The sequence below is a fragment of the Anabrus simplex genome, chromosome 3 (genome assembly GCF_040414725.1).
Source record: "Anabrus simplex isolate iqAnaSimp1 chromosome 3, ASM4041472v1, whole genome shotgun sequence".
In the NCBI taxonomy this organism is placed as follows: Eukaryota; Metazoa; Arthropoda; class Insecta; order Orthoptera; family Tettigoniidae; genus Anabrus; species Anabrus simplex.
The window spans coordinates 455,923,032-455,947,029 of NC_090267.1; the positions used below are offsets into that span (position 1 = coordinate 455,923,032).

Genomic DNA, 23,998 nt, shown 5'->3' on the forward strand with positions numbered 1-23,998 from the left:
CTATTTTAATTATCAAAGGTTGTTTCTTTTTAATTTTCTATTTTAATTAGGTTGTTTGTTATTAATCTTCTATTTTAATTAAGTTGTTTGTTATCAATCTTCTATTTTAATGATGTTGTTTCTTTTTAATTTTCTATTTTATTTAGGTTGTTTCTTTTTAATTTTCTATTTTAATTAGGTTGTTTCTTTTCAATTTTCAATTTAATTAGTTTGTTTCTTTTAATTTTCTATTTTAATTAGGTTGTTTCTTTTCAATTTTCTATTTTAATTAGGTTGTTTCTTTTCAATTTTCTATTTTAATTAGGTTGTTTCTTTTTCAGATATAACTTTGTTATTGTATGTTTTCTTTTCAGATAGTTTACATTTTTATTTATTCAAAATTAGTTTCAGCAGACTGAAGAACCTAACGGCTATAAATTAACTGAGCTGAAACTGAAAAGAGATGGCTTCAGATATTACCAAAAAAAAATGTCTTAAAATAATAATTCTGTAAGAATTTATATTTGTGAGACAACTTTTTCAATACACACAAGATCAGGATTACCCAAATAGGATTGAAACATGTACCAGGTTTTTTATATGACTAAATTTACTACTTACTTGTAGTGTTTTAGTCTTTTGTGCATTGAAAATGTGGAACCATAATCTATATATATGTAAAAAACGCTAACATGTATGTTTCACAAAACTCAAGCTCTTAAACCAGAGGGAGTTAAAAGGTGCGATTTGTACCAAAATCTTACAAATCGTCTCAATAGTACAGGAAAAATCTTGAATTTCTTGAAAAGTAATGGAAATATATTTATTTTATGTAATTCAGTTAATTACAAAGCCACACCAAGATTTCAATTGACCTTTATGGATATATTGTCACCATACTACACACGGCTTTACTTCTAAACTGACGTTTCACAAAACAAATGAGCATCGCCTTACCTCTGTTGCCATTGCGCTACCACCGCAAGAACAACTAATGCAATACGACCGTGATAAACAGTAATATAATACCGTACTCAGAAAAGCTAATGAATCGGGTTTGAAAACAAATTCACAAAAGCTACACTCATTAACAAGACCTGACACTAAAAAGAGAATATATTATTAACAATAAAAGAGAATGAGGAAATAACACATCACTCACCGCTAATGGCTGGCACAGGAAGGAGGTTATGGCCTACAAAGCGAACACTCCACTGATCTCAGACTCACTTTCTTGCCGCTTGTCCATCCCGAACTACATTGAGACATTCTGCTCACTTACAAATAAGTAGGCTACACTAATCAGCACACGGACGTAAATAAAACTACAGCTATTTGTATACACTGAACTACTAAACCTGTATTGTACTGACTTATGCACTCTAAACTGTGAACTACGCTATACTGCACTATACTGGAGAGATAAAGACTAATATGACAAAAAATGCAAAAGATCGCAAACCGTACAGAACCCCATACACCAAGTGGTGGATGTATATATTAGAGTCGGCAACTAGGTTTCGAGATCGCACTCTGTCGACATAAGTCGATATGAATGGCAGTTTGGGATTGATTGGATGTGTATGTTTCAGCGCATAACCACCAGACAGAGACAAAATCGGCCAAACCGTCAATTTAGAATAAAGCAGTGCGGAGTATAGGTGACAGCGACCAGACTATCATGATACAGATAGTCTGATAAGAAATGCTGCATATAGGAGAAGGGGAACATGCCACCATGTTTAATGAAGTACCTTTCCTGCTAGGAGATTCATGCAACTAGGCAACTCATTGCCTGTTATTTGGAAATAGCAATCCAACATGCCGTGTTCAAGATATACTTTCATGTAACTAGGCAACTCGTTGCCGAGGAATTTCATTTTCACACCAGATGAAAAGACAAAGAACGTATCCACTCGCATTGCATTGAACATCATACATCATGCAAATAAATCGCCATTTATGTAAGCATATAAAAAGTTTGATCAAATCAATAGACATAGAAATCTACAAAATAGAACATATCTGCAGTAATTATTTGTTTTGTAAGCCATCAATCAGATGAAGGACAGAAAGGCAGTGGGACCAGATAAAGTAGAAGCAGAGTTCTTAAAACTGATGGCTGAACATCATGTAAAATGGTTGACCAAAATTTTCAACCGAATTTATGTATCCGGGAACATTCCATCAGAATGGCTCAAATCAGAATTCATCACCTTGCCAAAAAAAGCCAAACGCAAACCAATGTGGAGATCACCGCACAATAAGCTTGATCAGTCATCTCTTGAAAGTGTTCTTGAGAGTGATACACAGAAGAATATACAGACTGTGTGAAGATCAGATAGCCCCTAATCAATTTGGGTTTATTAAAGCAGTAGGTACGAGAGAAGCTTTGTTCAGTGTACAGGTCCTCTTTCAGAGATGTAGAGATGTAAATAAGAATGTATTTGCTTGTTTCATAGACTACCAGAAAGCCTTTGACTGTGTAAAACATGAAAAATTGATGGAGATTTTCAGAAATATTGGAATGGAGGAAAGAGATCTGCAAATCATCAAGATGCTGTACTGGAATCAAACAGCGGTGTTGCGTGTTGAAGGAGAACACACTGAAGCAGTCAAAATCCTGAGAGGAGTGAGGCAGGGATGTATCTTGTCACCTATACTATTTAATTTGTATTCAGAATACATATTTAGAGAAGCCTTGGAAGATACAGAAGAAGGAATTTTGATAAATGGAATGAGATTAAACAACATCCGGTATGCTGATTATACAGTTATATTTGCTGATGCTATCCAAGTGCTACAATCACTAATGGATAGAATTGTAAGAGTCAGCAGCCAATACCGGCTTGAAATAAACACCACAAAGACAAAACTCATGGTTATAAGTAAGGAAAATATTTCCGGAATAAACTTGGTTATAAATCAAAAGAGTATAGAAAGGGTAAAACAATATTCATACCTTGGAACCATAATAAATGAAGACTGGGATTGCTCACAAGAAGTCAAGGTACGCATTGGAAAAGCAAAAAGTGTCTTCCAGAAAATGAGTAATGTGTTTAAAAGCCACAATCTAACTTTAGGGACTAAAATCCGACTTCTGCACTGTTATGTATTTTCTGTTCTTTTATATGGTGTAGAGACATGGACCTTAAATAAAAGCACAGAGAAGAGGCTGGAGGCCTTTGAAACATGGCTTTATAGGCGGATCCTGAGAATATCTTGGACCCAGAGAATGACAAACGTGGCAGTAATGAGAAGGATGAACACAACACCTCAGTTGATCAAGATAGTGAAATGCCGAAAGCTGCAGTATCTGGGACATATAATGCGCAACACAGATACAGTAGATACAACCTACTCCAAAAAATACTCCAGGGGAAAATCAACAGCAAAAGAGGTCCTGGAAGAAGATGAATATCTTGGCTTGACAATCTTAGAGGCTGGTGCAATATGTCATCAGTTGAACTGTTCCACGCTGCCACAAACAAGACGAAAATAGCCATCATGATTGCCAACATCCGAAACGGATAGGCACCGAGAGGAGAAGAAGAAGAAGTGAAATGATAAGTAAATGTAATAAGAAATATATACACTGACTGACAGAGCAAATGCAACACCAAGAAGGAGTGGTTCGAAAGGGATGAAAGTTGGGGAAAAAACAGAGACGGCACGGACGAATAATTGATGTTTATTTCAAACCGATATGCAGGTTACACAATGCGCACGGCATCGACTCAGTAGGATGTAGGACCACCGCGAGCGGCGATGCACGCAGAAACACGTCGAGGTACAGAGTCAATAAGAGTGCGGATGGTGTTCTGAGGGATGGTTCTCCATTCTCTGTCAACCATTTGCCACAGTTGGTCGTCCGTACGAGGCTGGGGCAGAGTTTGCAAACGGCGTCCAATGAGATCCCACACGTGTTCGATTGGTGAGAGATCGGGAGAGTACGCTGGTCACGGAAGCATCTGTACACCTCGTAGAGCCTGTTGGGAGGTGCGAGCAGTGTGTGGGCGGGCATTATCCTGCTGAAACAGAGCATTGGGCAGCCCCTGAAGGTACGGGAGTGCCACCGGCCGCAGCACATGCTGCACGTAGCGGTGGGCATTTAACGTGCCTTGAATACGCACTAGAGGTGACGTGGAATCATACGCAAGAGCGCCCCAAACCATGATGCCGCGTTGTCTAGCGGTAGGACGCTCCACAGTTACTGCCGGATTTGACCTTTCTCCACGCCGACGCCACACTCGTCTGCGGTGACTATCACTGACAGAACAGAAGCGTGACTCATCGAAGAACACGACGTTCCGCCATTCCCTCATCCAAGTCGCTCTAGCCCGGCACCATGCCAGGCGTGCACGTCTATGCTGTGGAGTCAATGGTAGTCTTCTGAGCGGACGCCGGGAGTGCAGGCCTCCTTCAACCAATCGACGGGAAATTGTTCTATCGATGGGTCGATATTGGAACAGCCAGGGTGTCTTGCACATGCTGAAGAATGGCGGTTGACGTGGCGTGCGGGGCTGCCACCGCTTGGCGGCGGATGCGCCGATCCTCGCGTGCTGACGTCACTCGGGCTGCGCCTGGACCCCTCGCACGTGCCACATGTCCCTGCGCCAACCATCTTCGCCACAGGCGCTGCACCTTGGACACATCCCTATGGGTATTGGCTGCGATTTGACGAAGCGACCAACCTGCCCTTCTCAGCCCGATCACCATACCCCTCGTAAAGTCGTCTGTCTGCTGGAAATGCCTCCGTTGACGGCGGCCTGGCATTCTTAGCTATACACGTGTCCTGTGGCACACGACAACACGTTCTACAATGACTGTTGGCGGAGAAATCACGGTACGAAGTGGGCCATTCGCCAACGCCGTGTCCCATTTATCGTTCGCTACGTGCGCAGCACAGCGGCGCATTTCACATCATGAGCATACCTCAGTGACGTCAGTCTACCCTGCAATTGGCATAAAGTTCTGACCACTCCTTCTTGGTGTTGCATTTGCTCTGTCAGTCTGTGTAAATAACAAACAACAAAAAATAATAATTAATATTTCAAGAAATATCCATTTGTGTCTCCATTGAAACTACACCATCATAGGTATATTGTTGCTTACAGTTCATTTCATCATCTCATCGATTCATAATAACACATTATGTTTTACAACAATTTAGATGACACCGTTATTACTGTCGTTGACATGATCTTCAGCTTCAGAACCTTTAAGTGATGATGGTGATCGTAAAAAATCCTTATTCAAACAGAGGTTTAAAATAACATTACATACCTGGTAGATATATACCGTATTAACGCGAATATTCCCCGCATGTTTTTTTAATTTTTAATGAGGCACGAAATTGGGGTGCGGGTTTTATTTGCATCAATGTTAGCAACACCCTCCTGGCTCACCTAGTTTTCGATACTGGGCGTACAGTTATGCTTTGTGTAACTGCAGACTGAAGGAAACTTCCCCCATATGTCTTATTTAAACGGAAAGCAATTCAGACTTTTAATTTAAAACTGCCTTTACATTTAAAAAATAGTATTTTATACAGTATTTAGATTTGAAATTTCTCCGTTTCATGATAGAATACATCTTCTGGAATGTGCAGGGGTAGCTTTCCACACTTTCACTCACTTCTGTGTTTTGACAGTTTGTTTCGTAGGTGCTAACTTCAAGTGAAATTGTAATTCTTTTGTATTCAGTGTTTTAAGGAATGCCACAGTATCATGTAACAGGCAGTGTGCAAAGAAGCAGAACCCGCGAAGACTGGCGACTCTCTTCGGCGATGCCGACAGTAGACGAAAAAGTGTGGCTCATAATTATAATCAATTCGTACGCAATGAACAATAATGTCAATGCCAATGAAACTGCGTTGAGAGTTTTAAATGCTTAGTCCAAACAGACTTTTTAAAAGGAGATGGTGTCGCTGTACTGTGTTGCAATGCAGACGGAAGCGAAAGACTTCTTCCCCTCGTCATAGGAAAGTTCGATAGGCCACATTGTTTTTAAGGGCACCGAGTACTTTCTGTGCAAATACAAGTAATCTAAAAATGCATACAGTACAGTAATCCAATGAATAAAGTACTTGCATAGGGGAGCCAGCATAGACTTCTCGTCTTTGAATAATATTTTTCTTTTTTTCCTTTTGTTGCATGAGGTTATGTTTGACTGTGAGTTATCCAAGTGCATTATTTGAATACTGCAAATGCACTTTGTTGGCTACATTTTTGAAATAGTTCTTTTTCATTGCATTTGAAGGGTTTAAACTGTGAATCAGTGTTAATTGCATGCAGTAACGGATCTTAGAATATTTTTTTGACACGGCAAAGGTTGGCATTTCTGAAGTATGAGTTGGCGGTTAATTCAAAATCTACGTAATTCAAAGTCCAATTTTTGCATCCCAATGACTTCAAATTCACGAGGTTTTACCATATCGCAAGACTAACATCCAAGTTCACCGGTGTGTCTATTTAAACTGTTTACATTGCCCAACTTTCTTAGTCATTTTAAAGTTAGTGCTGTACATTGTTAGGCAATTGAGATTAGCTGGCGAGAAGAGCGAAACACTACATATTTCAGACAAAATTTAAAGTTAGTCGATTTGAAACCTAGTAAACATCAAATATTTTGACATTACAACAAAATGGCATTGTATTTTAAATTAAACAGCACATTTAAAAGTTTCAGCTAAGTGAGAAACATTATTGATCGTGACAATCACAACAGTCCACCAACATGAATTTGGAAATCTCAAAACCTGGAACTCTGTACCTTTTCGTATGCAGTCCACTTGTCCGCATGTTTCCAATACATTTCCATTGCCTCAGTAATGGGTACTACCACCTCTAGCCCCAGTTACATCTGTGATTCAATCAGGCATGCTCAAGATGCAATCTCAAATGTTCTCTTGTGGTATGAGCTTCCATTCTGCCTGGAGCGCAGCCCGAAGTTGAGCCAATGTGTTATGGGAATGACTCCTAGCTTGTCTCCCAAGCATATCCCAGACATGCTCTATCTGGTTCAGGTCGGGACTGCGAGCAGGCCACACCATGCGATCAATTTACACTTCATCCAGGTACTCACATGCACAAATGGCAACGTGTGGGTGAGCATCATCATTCATCAAGATAAAGTTCTCGCCAATGACAGGTGCAAAAACCATCACGTGATCCACTACCTGGCTGTGACATATACTTTCCGGAAGTATCGCGAGACAGCCAGGGCTTACGTCAGCCAGAAAGACTAGGATATAAAGGCCACTCTAGTAGTGTAATTCTGCCTGGGAGACTGATTACCTCGGGTCGAGTAGGGGTATTTCAGTCGCCTTGACAAAGAATACTGCAATGTATTCGAAACGTCGGCAAACTGTACGTGATATGCTTACAAGTACAACACGGTTCAACCCGGAAATTAAATTAAATAAATAAAGACTAACTGTCGTAGACAAGCCATAATGTCCACAATTCTGCGTGGCAAAAAAATTCACAGCAATAAGCCTTAAGACAGCTGTTTGTGGTTATTGTTGTCCAAAGGCGGGAAACTACAATATTGGTGTTGTGATTATCACGACCAATAATCTTTATCATTTATTGCGCTGAAATTTCTCAAATGGGCTAATTTACTTACAATACATTGCCTTATTGTTGTACTGTCATAATAGTTACTTTCTACAAGGTTTCAAGTGGACTAACATTAAATTTTGTCTTAAATTAATAGTTTTTCGCTTTTCTTGCCAGTAGGTGTATATTTACATCCATAGGATTCAAAATGTTAATGTCATGAAGCATATGGGAAGTATGTACTAGTTCATGTTACAATTGAAGCATGGCTGAAAAAGGAAAAAAAAAAAAAAACTACAGCAAGTTAAACAGGCTAAAATAACAACCTTCTAAAAAAGGTCAGCTGAGTGATAGAACATGGACTTAGGTTTTTTTTTCATGAAGCTTTCATATTAGGCCATGTTGATAGGGTTGCCATTGTTCTCTTCTATGAAATTGAGACAGAAGCATGTATGACAAAAGTCTATTGATTACTGACAAATGAGCTTTATAAAGCAAACATGACAAACATAATGACAGTGGTAAAATAATTATTTCACACTAAATACATGAATTCACTAGTGTACAAATTTTACCTACAATAAACTTACCTGCATAATAAGAATGTTGTTTCAACTCTGTTCCTTTTGACCAAAATACTCATGCGTATCATTTTCATATTTGGTCTTCTGTTCCACAGCAGTCATCTGTTATAGATTCTTATAAACATAAAAATTTTATGTGGTTCTCATAATAAGTAGAAATGCAATTGTGAAACTGTACACAATGTTATCCACACACCAACAGGAGCATCAAGAAAAGAAGAAACAGAACCTTAATCAGTATTTAAACCAGATCTGGCATTAGTTTCTCTGCCTTCTGATGTACAACATGAGAGTTGTTACTTCACGACAGCCAGGAAAGCAACTAATTGGTGGCGGGAATTTGAATTCATTTCAGTATTATATCGTAAGAGCCTACACACATAGTGGGTAAATGTAAAAAAGTACGTAACTTTTATAGGAATTTTACCGAACCAACCAGGACAATACTTCCACCCTTAAATCCAGTACAATCCCGGTTTTCTGGGTTTAATACCAACCCTGCATGTTGACATTAATATGTTGACATTTCAACTACAGTGCGTTTGCTTACGGGTGGGGCCAGGAGAAACCCTACTAGCCACGGGCGAGCTTGAGAAGTGCCAGTCAAGAACAGCAGTTGTAAGCCAGCCAGCTGTGCAGTGCGTGTGTAACGCAGTGGTTAGCAATGCAACAGGCTAAACACCCACTTGAACAGAGAGCTTTTATGTACGATTCATATGTAAAAACAGTCATGTAGAGAAATATGCAAACAATTTGCAGTGAAATGTCATTGTGCTCCAATTCTGGGTAGGGAAACTGTTAGACAACTTGTTAACAAACTAAGGACAAGAGGCTCGCTGAATGCTACAATTCCTAAGTGAAAAATTGGTGAAATCAGTGCATCATTCACACGCTCTCTGAATAAATCTCTAAGACGTGTTTCACAGGAAGTTAGTGTTTCAAAAACATCCGTTTTTACTGCCATTAGACTTCTAAAATTAAAACCTTATACAGTGCATATCGTGCATGAATTATGGCCTAAGAGACGATCAATTAATTAATTACTTAATGTGTCTTGATAGCACTAAAATATAGACAGTGGAAGCATACAGATAGCTGTTTCCTGCCCAACAGCGTAGCTAGTGGCAGGCAAGCAAGGTTTCTCCCAGCCATAAGCGAACGCAATGCACTATTCCATAGCCCTTGTCAAAAGGAAATGGAGAGATTCACACTGTGCAAATCCTGGGTACACCAAACTTGAAGTGGGTGTTATACTGGTGCTGCCACCTAGCCTTCTCACTTCTATGCAGTCCATGTTGTTTCATGTTGACAAGGACTATTGAATGTTAGTTGAAATGTCAGCTTCATTATAACACCAACACAGCCTAATATTCTGAAAGAGTGATGGTGGTTATTGTTTTAAAAGGAAGTACAACTGGGTAACCATCCTCCATTAATACTAATCAGAGGGAAAAAGTGGAAGGGGTCTGACACTTCAAAAAATAAAGGTTACGGCCAAAGAAAGACAAGGGCCACAAAGGACACTGTTGGGTTTGGAAAAGATCAAGAGTTGACCAAGGGAGGTCAGATAGGATAGATGAAATTGAGGAGCCTGGCACAAGGAAGTGGAAGCAATACTAGGACTCGTTTAAGGGCCCTGTGTTTGCCAACCCACGCTCCCAAGTTGAGAGCACCAGGGCCCCTTTTAGTCTCCTCGTATGACAGGCAGGGTGTCATTTTACTGCCCCATCCACAGGGGGATATTCTGGAAGAAGAACAATGTTTGTCAGTTAACATTGGCTATAAAGCCTGCACCAGTATGTTAATATGATTACAGTACAACCTCTGATATCCAAACCCTCCAATATCTGGTCTGGTTTCCAGGGATTAATTTTTTAAATGTATATGACAAGTTAGTATTTTTGGGCTGGGATATAGTGAAGTACATTACTGAATTAGACTGTAGCATAAGAAGGAATGCAAGGAGGTAGTGCACACTGCTGGGAGTGTGAGGGATCAGCGGGGGTGTTGATGCACGCATTAGTCAGTTGTGAGCTTTAGAGTACAATATTAATTTTTATTGTGGTAGTGATATTCTGGCTAAAGTTAAGGTACACAGTTTGTGTCACTTTAATTAGTGTTACAGTCGAAGCATGGCTGGAGAAAAGAAAAAGAATTGCAGTGAGTAGAACAGGCTACGATAACAAGCTTTTTTAAAAAAAAAAAAAAAAACTGTGTAAAAGAAATATGAACTTGAGTTTTATAGGGTGTGATTTTTATGTTTGCTTTAAATACATAGTGTATAAAGTTATTGTATGCCTAATTACTTACAAAATAAAGCTTTATAGAATCTTTCTATGAATTAGCCTGTATTTTAATGATACTCTGTAACATCCAGATTTTTTTAAAATCCAGATCATCTGTTGCCACATTAATTTGGATACCAGAGGTTTTACCGTATTTATTTAATAAATAAGAGCATTTACAACTTTTGAAATCAACAGTTTTGTTTCACTGAAATTCAGGTTCCAATAAATGTATTTTACTGGTTATATGTGTCCATTTTATGTGAACATTTACTGGCTGGAAATCCATCGTCTTGTGACTTGTTTCATTTTAGAAGAATATGTTTTACAATTTCCATTAGACAATTCTGCTTGACCCTTGTAGGACCAATTGACAATATGTCAGTAAAAAGACCTGTTGGCAATATATCACCAGTGGCTGCACTAGTTACAAAAGACCAGATGGAATAAATAAAGAAACTTTTAAATACCTATTTATTTTAATCAAAATTTATATTTTCCTAGCAATTTCTGTGAAAGAAGGCAGTTTTTTCAACATTTTAGAGTAGGAATTATATAATAATCTTGTTTACAGTCTGTGTGCTATTGTTGAAAGGAGAACTACAAAATATGCTTGATTCTTTTTCATCACACCACCTAATAAACAGGTGGGTTTTTTAGGTGCAGTCTTCTTAAACATACCTGGTCCTAAAAGGGTTAATTGGAGAGTTACATCACAAATTGTTTTTACAAGTCAGAGTAAATAGATTATGTTTATATTGCAACAAAAAATACATATCGATGGTGTACAGGCCAACTGGCGAAAGCCACAAAAAGCCAATTTTTCAGGAGAGGGGAAAAACAGTTTGCAGTTAGAATTCTATAATGTGTCTAAGATTGTAGTCTACTGGAATATATGGTGTGGGATCATACAGTTTCTTGAAATTCATTCTTTAACGTGAAAATTGAGAGTTACGGCATTTGACTGGAACTGATACAACTTCAATGTTGGTCACAACAATGTATATTTTCTGTTACACTAATTGTAATAAATAATAACAACAATCGTAAGTTGTTTATTATGTGAAAGAATGATCATTAATAGTAAGAAAACTATTATAAAATACAAATTTTCTGTCCTGATTTATTTAAATAAATAACCCTCAGTTAAGTAATACTCAAATTGATAACAAAACTGAATTAGCATCATATAGTAATAAGTATTTGTATACTGTATGACAAAAATACTATTACTGAATTATGTAGTTTATTTTAGTGACAACTAAATCTGACACACTCATCAATGGAAGATAGGAAAACTTAAAGGGTCCACCTTTTCAATACAAAAAATGTTATAGATTATTTATAACATGTATTTGCACTTGGAACTAGTTTCGACGCTGTTTGGCGTCATCATCAGCCAAAATGTGGGAAATAGGCCAGCATGTAGGCATTTATATTACACAAGGCGTAACATTAAACAATACACATCTTACAAGGAGATAAAAACAGGGACGAATATAGAAACAAATGAATCGTTGAGAAAGCAAAAGTTATACATATTAAAAATAACCTTAACCACACATCTTGCAGTGCGAAAGTAATCTTCTTGAATGATACCTGCGCGTGTGTTTTATATTCAGGTATCATTCAAGAAGATTACTTTCGCACTGCAAGATGTGTGGTTAAGGTTATTTTTAATATGTATAACTTTTGCTTTCTCAACGATTCATTTGTTTCTATATTCGTCCCTGTTTTTATCTCCTTGTAAGATGTGTATTGTTTAATGTTACGCCTTGTGTAATATAAATGCCTACATGCTGGCCTATTTCCCACATTTTGGCTGATGATGACGCCAAACAGCGTCGAAACTAGTTCCAAGTGCAAATACATGTTATAAATAATCTATAACATTTTTTGTATTGAAAAGGTGGACCCTTTAAGTTTTCCTATCTTCCATTCTCAGTTCAATACGGACAAAAATGAAATTCTTAGGTTTAAACACTCATCAAAACGAAGACAAACACTGTGTTAGGTCAGCTGGCTTGCGCAAGCTTGTGAGATAGAGAGACTTAGCTGTCGCAAGTATAGTGGCTTACACCAATTTACTGGCACAACCTACTCTTAACTGTGGGTTATGACTAGTTGGTTATGCCAAGTGGCTTGTCTGATCTTGCCATGTGTGGGTTTACACCATCAACTTTTTTTTGCATTGAAGGAAAGTGTTGTGGGTTGTGCCAATTTACCAGAATATGCATTACAATGTTATCTACTTGCTTCATGCATAACCTTAATTTGGAAATTCAGAAGGGTTACACCAATTGGCCTGTACATCATAGATACATTTGGCATTTTAACGTTCATTTTGAAACAGATGCTCTGCAAGTGATTCATATATCATTTTTCACTGAAATTAATTTATTTTTGTTTGTTTCAGTTGGGATGAACATCGGTCAGGCCGTCCCAGTGTTTCGTCTATCTCTTCTCTTCTGAACCAGAGTGCGGATGATAGTGATTCTGGTTTCCATGGCTACAGATCGCGTCCCGGGATGTCAGGTGCAGCTACGCCGAGGCACAAAAGCAACGATGATCAGAACAAAAGTCAGTTGAACACCAGTCACGACTCTGCCCTGTCCAACGGCTGGAGCAATCAAAAGAATAACCCTCAACAGCAGGCAGAGGGTGGTTACCACCAACCTCTGTATGCCAATGCTCCTCCAAAGCCACGCCGTCTTACCAATGAACTGGATGACTATGGTACTCCAACACCTGATCTCACTCCAGAGCGACGTTTAGACGATGCTCTCAGTGGAAAGGCTTCGAATCCTCAGGAAGATAAACTGAAACATGTAAATTATGAACCTAGGATTGCTCAGCCTCAGGAGCCTATGGGCTCTGTCATTAGGAACGATAGGGGTGGAATAGATGCACGGTATCACTATCACATGCCAGCAGAACAGCACCAGCAACGGATGCACGGTGCTCCGGCACAGCAACCACAGATGATGCAGGCATCAGGAAATATTGCTCAAGTAGTGCCAAATACGGAACGTAGGACTCCAGATACATACGGACGATCGAACTCTACAACTCCTGCGCCCGTTGTTCCTGGTAAACCCCTTGTGTGCGTTCCGGGTGTGGTGAAAAGTGGTGGTGATTACGAAGATGTATATAACACTGCTGAGGCCTCGAGGCACGGAATGGGCGAAGTCACTTACGCACCTATGTACAGACGTTCTTCTTCCAGCCAAGTAGCTTATATTAAGGGGGCAGGTCCAACGCTCTCTGTTCATCAGCAGCCTCAGAACTATGTTGTAGGAAGTGGAGGACATGCTGACAATCATGCAGTACCTCAAGCTGGTGGGCAGTTTATTCATGCCGGTCAACAACAGCAACAAATCTATGCACCTTACAGATACGCTTCAAATATGCCTTCACATGACATTCAGTCATCGACTTCATCTTCCATGCAACCAGGTATGTACCCACCACATCCAACACCAATGCCACAAACACCACAGCAACAGTCGGTACCAGTGCCACACCCACACCAACACCAACATCAGCACCAGCACCAACAACATCCACAGCATCAGCATCAACACCAAAGTGTTCCTCAGAGCAGGCAACACAACCCGAGGTCCAGTCGTCATCCGCCGAGACCTCACAGTGCTGACTTCTTGGAGTATGACTCCAGGCGATATTATCAACAGCAAGCTTACCAACAACATTCCCTCCCACATCCTCACCGAGAGCAGATCAGCAGAGACCACTCACTGCACAACATGAGCGACAAGACTTACGTGGATCAGCAGGGAAAAGTGGTCCGCTTGCCTCGGCCAAAATCAAGCTTAGATGTAATGCCTTCCAGTGATCCCTTACAGACTGACAGTTACTATTATTCTGAAGAGAGCTACGCCCAGAAAATGCGGCAGTCTGCATCCTATGTGCAACAAGCACCATTACCAGTGCATCACAGAAATCACTCTTCGTCATCAAGGGCAACCACTCCTTCCATCCGGCTTAGTACACCTTCTACGATGAGTGCAATGATGACGGATGGAGTGCCAGCACAACAGGGCGGTGGTATTGCTCAAGTGGGGGGAGTTAGCTCAGGGGGTAGTGTTAATAGTGAAACACCTGGTGTAGTGTTGAGGCATTCGAAACGGACGGATATGTTACCCACCGACACGAGATCACCTTCAAGACAACAGTACCAACATCAACAGCAGCGCAGGTGGAGCGAATATACTGACATTCGAACTAATGGACAATTTATACGCTCGGCAAGTGCGCGGCTTCCTCGACAGCGGTACCAGGATGAGGAAAATGAAGAATCGCAAGGAGATGAAACCCGTCAAAGATCAGCTTCAGACCTCAGGGAAGGAGAACGCAAAATACAACAGGTAAGTGTCAATACATGGGGAATTGTGAAATAAACATAGAATAAGGACAAGCTCATTTAGGAATGAGGAGCTACTTACCTTAGGATGCTGCAGCCTTGTAGGCTAATCATAGGATATAAACTTCATGGTTCTGATCCGTATTGAATTGTAATTATTTATTAAATTAATGTCATAATGGTCCACCTTTCAGTACTATAATATGCAATATTCTAAGTTACATTAATTAGGGACTAGTATCGGCCGGGGCTGGCCATCTTCAGCCTTAATGTAAAACATCTAATAACTAAACAAATGTACATGCACACAATTAACAAAACAAATGAAACAAATATATACAAATTGACATTAAAAACTGAAATTTTGAGTCTCGATGATGAGCATACTCAAGATGCAAGAATTTAGAACCTAGTTATTTTCAAATTTACTCATAATTTCATCCCACTTTTTAATGTCAATGTGTATATATTTGTTTCATTTGTTTTATGTCAATTGTGTGCATGTACATTTGTTTAGTTATTAGATGTTTTACATTTAATTAATTTCGTGTGGCTATTTCTAGCCGGGTGCAGCCCTTGTAATGCAGACCCTCCGATGAGGGTGGGCGGCATCTGCCATGTGTAGGTAACTGTGTGTTATTGTGGTGGAAGGTAGTGTTGTGTGTGCTGTGTGAATTGCAGGGATGTTGGGGACAGCACAAACACCCAGTCCCCGGGCCATTGGAATTAACCAATGAAGGTTAAAATCCTCATCATGTCCGGGAATCGAACCCGGGACCCTCTGAACCGAAGGCCAGTACGCTGACCATTCAGCCAACGAGTCGGACATGTTTTACATTAAGGCTGAAGCTGGCCAGCCCCGGCCGAAACTAGTCCCTAATTAATGTAATTTAGAATATTGCATATTATAGTATAGAAAGGTGGACCATTTTGACATTAATTTAATAATTATTTTGTAGGCTAAAGGAGATAAAGCTATTTTCTTATTTTATCAACCTGTTGTACTGATCCTGGCAAGTAACAGTGTACCAGTCTGTGACAACGCAGTGATAGGAGATGAGTGGTGCAGGGATCTTACTGAATATATGTCATTCTGAAAACTATGCACACGTCTATGGTTCCTTGAACATACATGTATTGCTTGTTTGAAATATGATGGCACTTGGCCATGCCGAAAAATTCTGTTTGTTCTGTCTGTCTAGTGTTCTGTTGTCAGATACAGTAGCGCGCTAATCTATTACTGCATACTTGGTTAGTTTTTCAGTCAGTCTTTAATGGTATACTTGGTCCTTTCACTCTAATGTTTCATGAATTTATTATTATTATTTGGCATGGAATGACTCCTCCTCCTCCTTCTCAATCCTGTACCCTTGACAGGGCATAGCGGCATTCGTGATTTCACAGTCCAGATTTTCTTTCTCCATGTCTGGCTTTCTGTCTCTATAAGCGTTGCCTCATGGAAAGATTTCCCCACCAGAGGTTGCAGCTGGTCCACCCATCTGATTGGATGTCTTCCTCGCGATCTGTTTCCTTTACTCTTTCTCTCCACTACAAGTTTGTCCAGAGTGCCTGTTCTCCTGGCGATGTGTTAGAAGTACCGGATGTAAGCCTGGCATATCTGCTCGAGAAGCCTAGTCTAGATGCTTATTTCTTTCAGCACGGATGCATTAGTTTGGTTTTTCAGTCCAAGAAATTCAGAGAATACGTCAGTAAACCCACATCTTCTGCTCTCCAGTTTCCTCTTATCTGCCTGTTTGATTGTCCAGATCTCAGCTACATAGGAGACAATGGAGAATATGAGGGAGTGAGCTGGTTGCAGTTTTGTGTTCTTTGTAACAGTATGGTCCTCTTTCTGTATCCTACTCAGCTTTGTGGTGGCTGCCCTGCCCATGGCTGTTCTTCTCCTGATTTTATCAGAATACCTTCCTGTATTGGAAATCATGGAGCGCAAGTAGACAAATTTCTGGACGACCTCGAAACCAGCTATCTCCCTCACATTTGGTTGGTTGGCTTTCTGTGTCGACAATCATTACCTTTGCCTTTCATCCATTAATTTCTACTAATCAACATAAGCTTTTCCATGAGGACCTATAGTTCCTGTGCAACAACTGCCAGAATCAGTGTTTCATCAGTGTACCTAAGGTTGCTGATCTTCCTACCCCCTGATAGAAATACCTCATTCCCAGCCCTTGTGCACTTTTCTCATGATGTGCTCAGTGTAGACATTGAATAGGATGGGTGAGAATGCAGCCCTGTCTTTTACCACCTTCTGCTTTAAAGTTTTTGGTCATGGGTTAACCCAAACAGTTGCCGTGTTGCTCTGATAAAGATTCTGCACAAGGACCACCAGATGCTATGGGACTCCTATTTCTAGAAGAATGGCCCAGGGAGGTGTCTATGTCACAAAATCAAATGCCTTGGTGTAATCTACGAAGCACAGAAAGGTCGCAAGATTGGACTCTATGGCATTTTCCACAATCTGTCGGATATTCAGAATTTGCTCCTCGGTGCCTATTCCTTTGAAAAAGCCACATTGCTCTTTGGGTATTTCAGGAGGTGGAAAATTTTTCAGCCTATTGTTAAGGACATCAAGAAGTATCTTGCTCACATGAAGGATGAGAGCTACCGTTCTCTAGTTGAAACATTCAGTTGGTAAACCTTTCTTGTAAATGGGAATTCAAATTGAATGACACCATTCATCTGGCCATCTTCCAGTTCTCCAGATGATATGCATAGCTCTAAGATTTTGTTGGATCCAACTTTTACTCATGGCTTTCAGTATCTCAGCAGTTATGCCATCCATCCCAGGTGACTTCCTAGTTCTCAGCTGACTGATGGCCTTCCTTTCCAGTCTTGGACTGCCTTCACCCTTACATCCTTACTACAACCCTAAATATCCTCAAAACCATGTGAAGAGATCTGTATTCTTTATTTACAACCCTGTTTTTGTGTTTACCCCAATGAACATCTTTCCTTATATTAACATCTAGGTACTTACATTGATCTCCATGAGGCATTTTCACCCCACCAAGACAATAATTGAAACTGAGAGGGCTTTTCCTCTTTCTGAAACTCCCAACTTGACTTTTCACCCTGTTTATCATCATACCATTGCCTGCTGCCCATCTCACAACATTGTTGAGGTCTTTTTGCAGTTGCTCACAATCTTGTAATTTATTTATTACTTTATACAGCATAACATCATGTGTAAAATACCTTATCTCTGATTCCAGTCCTTTACTCCTATCAAATATACATATAAGAAAACAAATGTCCAATAATACTTCTTTGAGGGATTCTCCACCGGGCGAGTTGGCCGTGCGTGTAGAGGCGCGCGGCTGTGAGCTTGCATCCGGGAGATAGTAGGTTCGAATCCCACTATCGACAGCCCTGAAAATGGTTTTCCGTGGTTTCCCATTTTCACACCAGGCAAATGCTGGGGTTGTACTTTAATTAAAGCCACGGCCGCTTCCTTCCAACTCCTAGGCCTTTCCTATCCCATCGTCGCCATAAGACCTATCTGTGTCGGTGCGACGTAAAGCCCCTAGAAAAAAAAAAAAAAAAAAAGAGGGATTCTCCTCTAAATGATTACAGGATCAGACAATCCTTCACCTACTCTAATTCTGCAAGTTCTGTTTTCTAAAAACATAGCCACCCATTCAGTCACTCTTTTGTCTAGTCCAATTGCACTCATTTTTTTTCGGTAGTTTCCCATGATCTTTCTGTGAAATGCCTTAGATAGCTCAATTGCAATGCAGTCCATTTGAACTCCTGAATCAAAAATATGCAGTATACCTTGCTGGAATCCTGCAAGTTCTGCTTCAGTGGAATAACTTTCCCTAGACTTGATCTGCCATCGATCAAATGAATCAGTAAATTTGGAAACATGCTTAAATGGTTAGCATAAAATGGTCTCCATATTTCTATATATTTATGTGCCTTTTTGCATTTCCTCCCTATATTTATGTGTACATTCAGGACTTTAAATGTATATTTATGTGTACGTTTGTGTTCCTGTGCTTCTAAGTGGATTTTGGTGTTTATTTGCTTCAGTTAATATACACATCATTAAACTCTTATTTACACTGTTGCTAGGCACCTATTCAATTGTGTACTTATGGAAAATTGTAGTTTATATAGATAGATTTACAGTTTAGAGCATTATCATTCTTTACAGTGAGTGATATTTATGCTTGCGATAATTTTATAGTGTGTGTTGTGGTCGCAATGGGTTATACTTGCAGACATAACAACTGATAAGTAGTGTGTATTGATATTGATCGGCTCATGGTTCAACGCTATTATTTCTGATACTAGCCAAGCATATCAGTTGGTACAGAAATCTTATCAATTCTGTAAAATTAAATTCTGTGCAGAAACGTCAATCAACAGTAGAACCAATTTCCCACAATCTGAAGTGATGTGTCGGAAGATGATATGTTGACTATGCGCTGATCAGGAAGAGATGGAGGACTTCCATGAAGAATGTGAAGGCGCAGACTATGACTCTGACCACAAAATGCTATTAGGCACATTCTCTCTAAGGCTATGGTTCCTGAGAAGAGTTTTGTAGTTTGTTTTTGCGTCTGTAGCACCCACAAATTCTTCTCTGAAATTCATTTTGTACTGTCAGTATTGCAAAACTCGTGAAATAACTGTTCCTGATCCACTGATATGTCCACAGCTTGCCCTGATGTCCTCTATTCACTGCCATAAACTAGCACTAATGCCACCCCATCCAGATGCAATCATATTTTGAGTAAGTAATACCTGTCACCGCTAGATGGTTCTACTTAACCTAATATTATTGCATGTCTTAAGCTTGTGTTATAAATCGCTATAAGAATCTTATATTTGTTGGACCTGCTGCCAGTAACTTCCTCAGGGACTGATGACCTGATGCTTTAAACAGTTGTTGTTATTATCCTGGTCAATCGAAATGAACACAAATTGATTATGAGAACTAAAACTACCAGCTCTTTGTTGGAGTGTGTGAACAACCTAAGTTGGTGGAATTTAAATGGTCAATTTCTGGGTAAACCAAGAACAATGAACAAATATTTCAGACAAAATATTTATTTCAAACAATTTCCCACATTTTTCTGGTCAGGAAAGGAAAAATATCCTTGCTTATTGCAAATTTTGTTACACAATTTTCTGATTACAAATTACTTGTTTTTATATGTTTCAAAATATCTAAGGAAGTTTGTTAAAAAAAGTAATTATGTGAATGAAATCGGTAGTCTTTCCATATAATTTGCTTTGCAGTAATTCTAGAGATAACAACAGGAAAATAGGGAGAACACAGTGCTCTGCGCTATGACCAGTGTGTTAAGTCAGAATTTTCTATGCCATTGCCCCGTATCATGGTGAATGTTTTACGCTCCAGTACTACGGTATGGAGTGCAGTGGGCAGTGCACAGCTACAGTCAGGTCACTCGCAGTCCGGCCCTGATGTTTCTCAGACAGTGTTGCCGATTTTGAACCGTGCAATATAAAGAAACGTGAACTCGTAAAGTATCTTTTGCATACGTAGATGAGAATCTGTGTTAGTGCGATGGAAAAAGACAAAAATTACCTCTAATATATCGAAAACAAGGAATAGTGTAACCATAATAATAAAACGTTCCAGTCAAAATTAACCACACACCAAGAATAGGGTAAATATATTAATAAAACATTCCAGTCAAAATTAACCATGCTCCAAGAATAGGGTAAATATAATAACAAAATATTTGAGTCAAAATTAAGCACACTCAGAGTATAGAATAACCGTAATAACTCAATAATGGTAGACTATAAGTGTAATAAGAAAATAATAACATTAAAACCCGAACTCTGTAAATAGTATCACCATAATTAAAATGCCAGAATGCAAAAGGAAACCCTGGGAGTAGTACCACCAAAATAATACAATATTGCAATAAAATGAATCAAAGTATGAACTCACATTAACTAATCTAAGGGGTATATGCCACACTTCTTGTAAATATCAATGTCTTTCAAAGAGGAAAGTAGTTTCTAATGCATGGGAAATTCCCTTCTCATAAAATAACTATAAATATGTCACCTTATCGCACCCTTGTGAAATGCATTTAGTAATGTCTTGAGGCAATGTCTTGGTCTTTGTTTTTCAGGTGTATGCAGCATTTCAGAAGGTGAATTAAGATCCACTGGACACTTTCTTTTTATTACACTTCACACAGTCATCTTACCTGCCTTTAAGCATCACAAACTCGATCCACCACTTTTAAAACACAAAGTGGTCCACCGTTATCATGCTGTTGTTCAAAATATTAATGTAGCCAAGATATAAATTCACAGCTTTGGCTCTTATAACAACTGATTTTTTAAAATCTTTTCCAACGATCCACTGGCAATATCGCAATAACAAAAAAAAAAAAAAAAAAAAAATGTATTTTACACACACCATGAACACATGCATGCAGGCTAGAGGGCAGCTGAGAGCACGCATTTCTGTTCAAACAAGTGGCATTACCGCACCAGCAGTAGACAGGACCCATGGCGATGTGAACAGTGATTGGTGCTTGCTGTTAAATCTTAAATCTGGTGTGCCAGTGATGCTAGGCATTGCAAACCATGACAGTTATCGTACCATTAGCAGAACTCTTTTTATTTTTTGCAGTAAAATAACTTAATTAAAACAATAACATCAAATTGACAAAGGGTGTTAGTTTCAGTGATTTAATATAAAAATCATACATCACTATGTAATTCATAAGTGTTTTCTAGGTTATATCTATAGTTTCTTCAAGTTGCCACTGGTTGACAATACTGTTTTCTTCTCTCTCTTTTCTTTATATCACAGTCTGTCAGGGCCGGACAGCTGGTGGCTCGACTGTAGTTGTTGGGATCTGTAGATGTGTGTATATAATGGAAAGGATATTTATCAATGAATATAGATCTAAACGAATATTGGAATACAAACACAGATGTTTATCCATGCAAATTACCCTTGAATATATTCCTATCGTCCATCCTACCTACCAATCTTTAGCTGTATAGCTCATCCCTGTTCTAAATATGTGTGTATTAGCAGTTTTCTTGGCTTGTTACAGCCTATTCCCTTACCTAAATGAATCGTGCTAGTTTTTCCATATCTTTAAGAATAGTAAGAACTCCCCATACCCTTGATGAAAATTAATTTTTTAGTGAGTAATGAAAGTGTAGATTAAGTTTATATCTACATATACGACTAGAACCTGCAGTAGAGGTCCATGAAACCCATTAATTACTATTGTCATCTGCAAACATCACCACCACCTTCAGCTGCATTTTTCCATATTGTTCCTTTATCATATTCACAGTTTCATCCATTAGCATTATGAACTAGAAGGGTGACAGCACTATTCACTGTCTTAGTCCAGTTACATTCTGAAACCATTCTGTTCCACCCACAGTAGTCTGGATATTGCTGCATTAATGGTTCGACGTTGCTTGCACACATATTCAATCATATGTCTCTTTCTACTTCATAACTTTCCATGCTTTTGCTCTGGAGACACTATCATATGCCTTTTCTAAATGAAACATCATCGCTAGAGTCTGAAAATACAGGTATTTAGTTTGGCTAAAATAGGGGAGCAAATAAGCTCTTAAAATTTAAGAAATAGGCAGTAATAATAATAATAATAATAATCGTATGGCCTCAGCTACCGTTTGCAGACATTTCGATTTGACGCCATCTGGCTGTCTGCTCGTCAATTTCGACGTTCCGGTTTACTCTGTCTGCCATCTAGCGGACCTAGAGTAAACCGGATCTCTCTTGGGCGTCTATGGCTGAGATTTAATTAATTTTGTCGGGTAAATACCAAATTATCACCAGAGATCTTTTACATGCCGACATCGTACGACATGGAGTGTCGATTGGACTTTTTTCCGCCCTTCAAAAATCCGACTACCTCTGCCGGGTTTGAACCCGCTATCTTGCGATCCGGAGGCCGACACTCTACCACGGATCCACAGAGGCAGCTAAATAGGTTTAACACTAGGTTTACTGCGGTGGTCCAAATGACCGTTTTCAGTTCTGTTTTCTCTATCACTCTCGTTGTGCGGTTAGGACATACAAATTCTTTTGTGGCTTTTAATGAATTTTACTGTACTTTTCGGCATATAGCTTCAAATACCCATAACTCATTTCTAGTTGGTGGAATGAGGTCACATACCTACTTTTACCAGATGGTCATTTTGACCGCTACTGCAGTAGCTATATATCAGACTTTGTAGCATTCATTTAGAGTGGAATATCATTATAACAAGCTGTAACAGTATATTTTATTACTGTAGTATCAAATATGGCATATTGTTGTGCTACAATGGGGCAGCTGTTAGCTCTTTTCAAACAATGAATCAAGTACAATGGCAAGAAAATATAGTCAGTATTTGTTCAGTAATGAATGGTGTGCAATCATAATGAGTAGTCAATTGTCGTGCTCATTCGTTACAAACATTCAAACTAGATATCCAAATTATTTGTAATTACTCTGAAGAAACATGTTCTCACATAATCTGCTGGTGGATGCTGAAATTTTGTGAACCATTTACATAATATTTCCTCATAAAAGTCGAGCGATCTCGAGGGTTGGGTAATTACCCGCCAGTTACCCCACAACAGCAAAACTGCTGATGAAAAAAGGTAAGCCTATTTGACATTAATCATTTTGTATTTACATACTTCTGTGCACAGTGTAAGTTTAGTTTTGTAGTTTGCAGTTGAAGGAAATGTTCAGGCTGATCATGAAATCACTAGCAAGGAGCACGATATGAACTCCAGAAGGCAGAGTGTACACTGTGGGAAGTCAACATACGGGTGTGGTCAGCACGTAGCGTTCAGCGAGGAAGAGATTGCTGTGGATGAAACAGTGTGGACTCGCATTGATCTACAAAGTCTGCCAGGCCGTTGAGGAGAGCAAAATATACTCAGGGAAAATCCTAGGTCCCACAGGACATGCAAAATTGCCACATTGAAGAAACTTGTCCCGCTACTGCTTGGTGTCTTTTTATTGATGAATCCATGCCGCACCACATCCAATGATATACTGAGGTTAGAGTCCGCAAAGTTCTGAACAATCCTGAATGGTCACTTTCTTTGGAAGAATTGGATGCATGCGGAACTTGCGCAGCTGGCACGAATGTTCTTGATCTGTGGTCACAGAAGTGGAATTTTCTCCCAAACTGACATGAAAC

General features: G+C 39.3%; 1 protein-coding gene across 1 annotated transcript in view; it reads left to right on the top strand.

Moving 5' to 3' along the window:
• Positions 1-23,998, top strand: part of kmr (kramer) — a 1,412,209-nt gene that overhangs the window by 892,908 nt on the left and 495,303 nt on the right. Inside the window, exons 6-7 of the mRNA XM_068226867.1 lie at positions 12,827-13,827; positions 13,900-14,795. Of these exons, the coding sequence (XP_068082968.1) occupies positions 12,827-13,827; positions 13,900-14,795 (1,897 nt within the window). The remainder of the gene's footprint in view (positions 1-12,826; positions 13,828-13,899; positions 14,796-23,998) is intronic.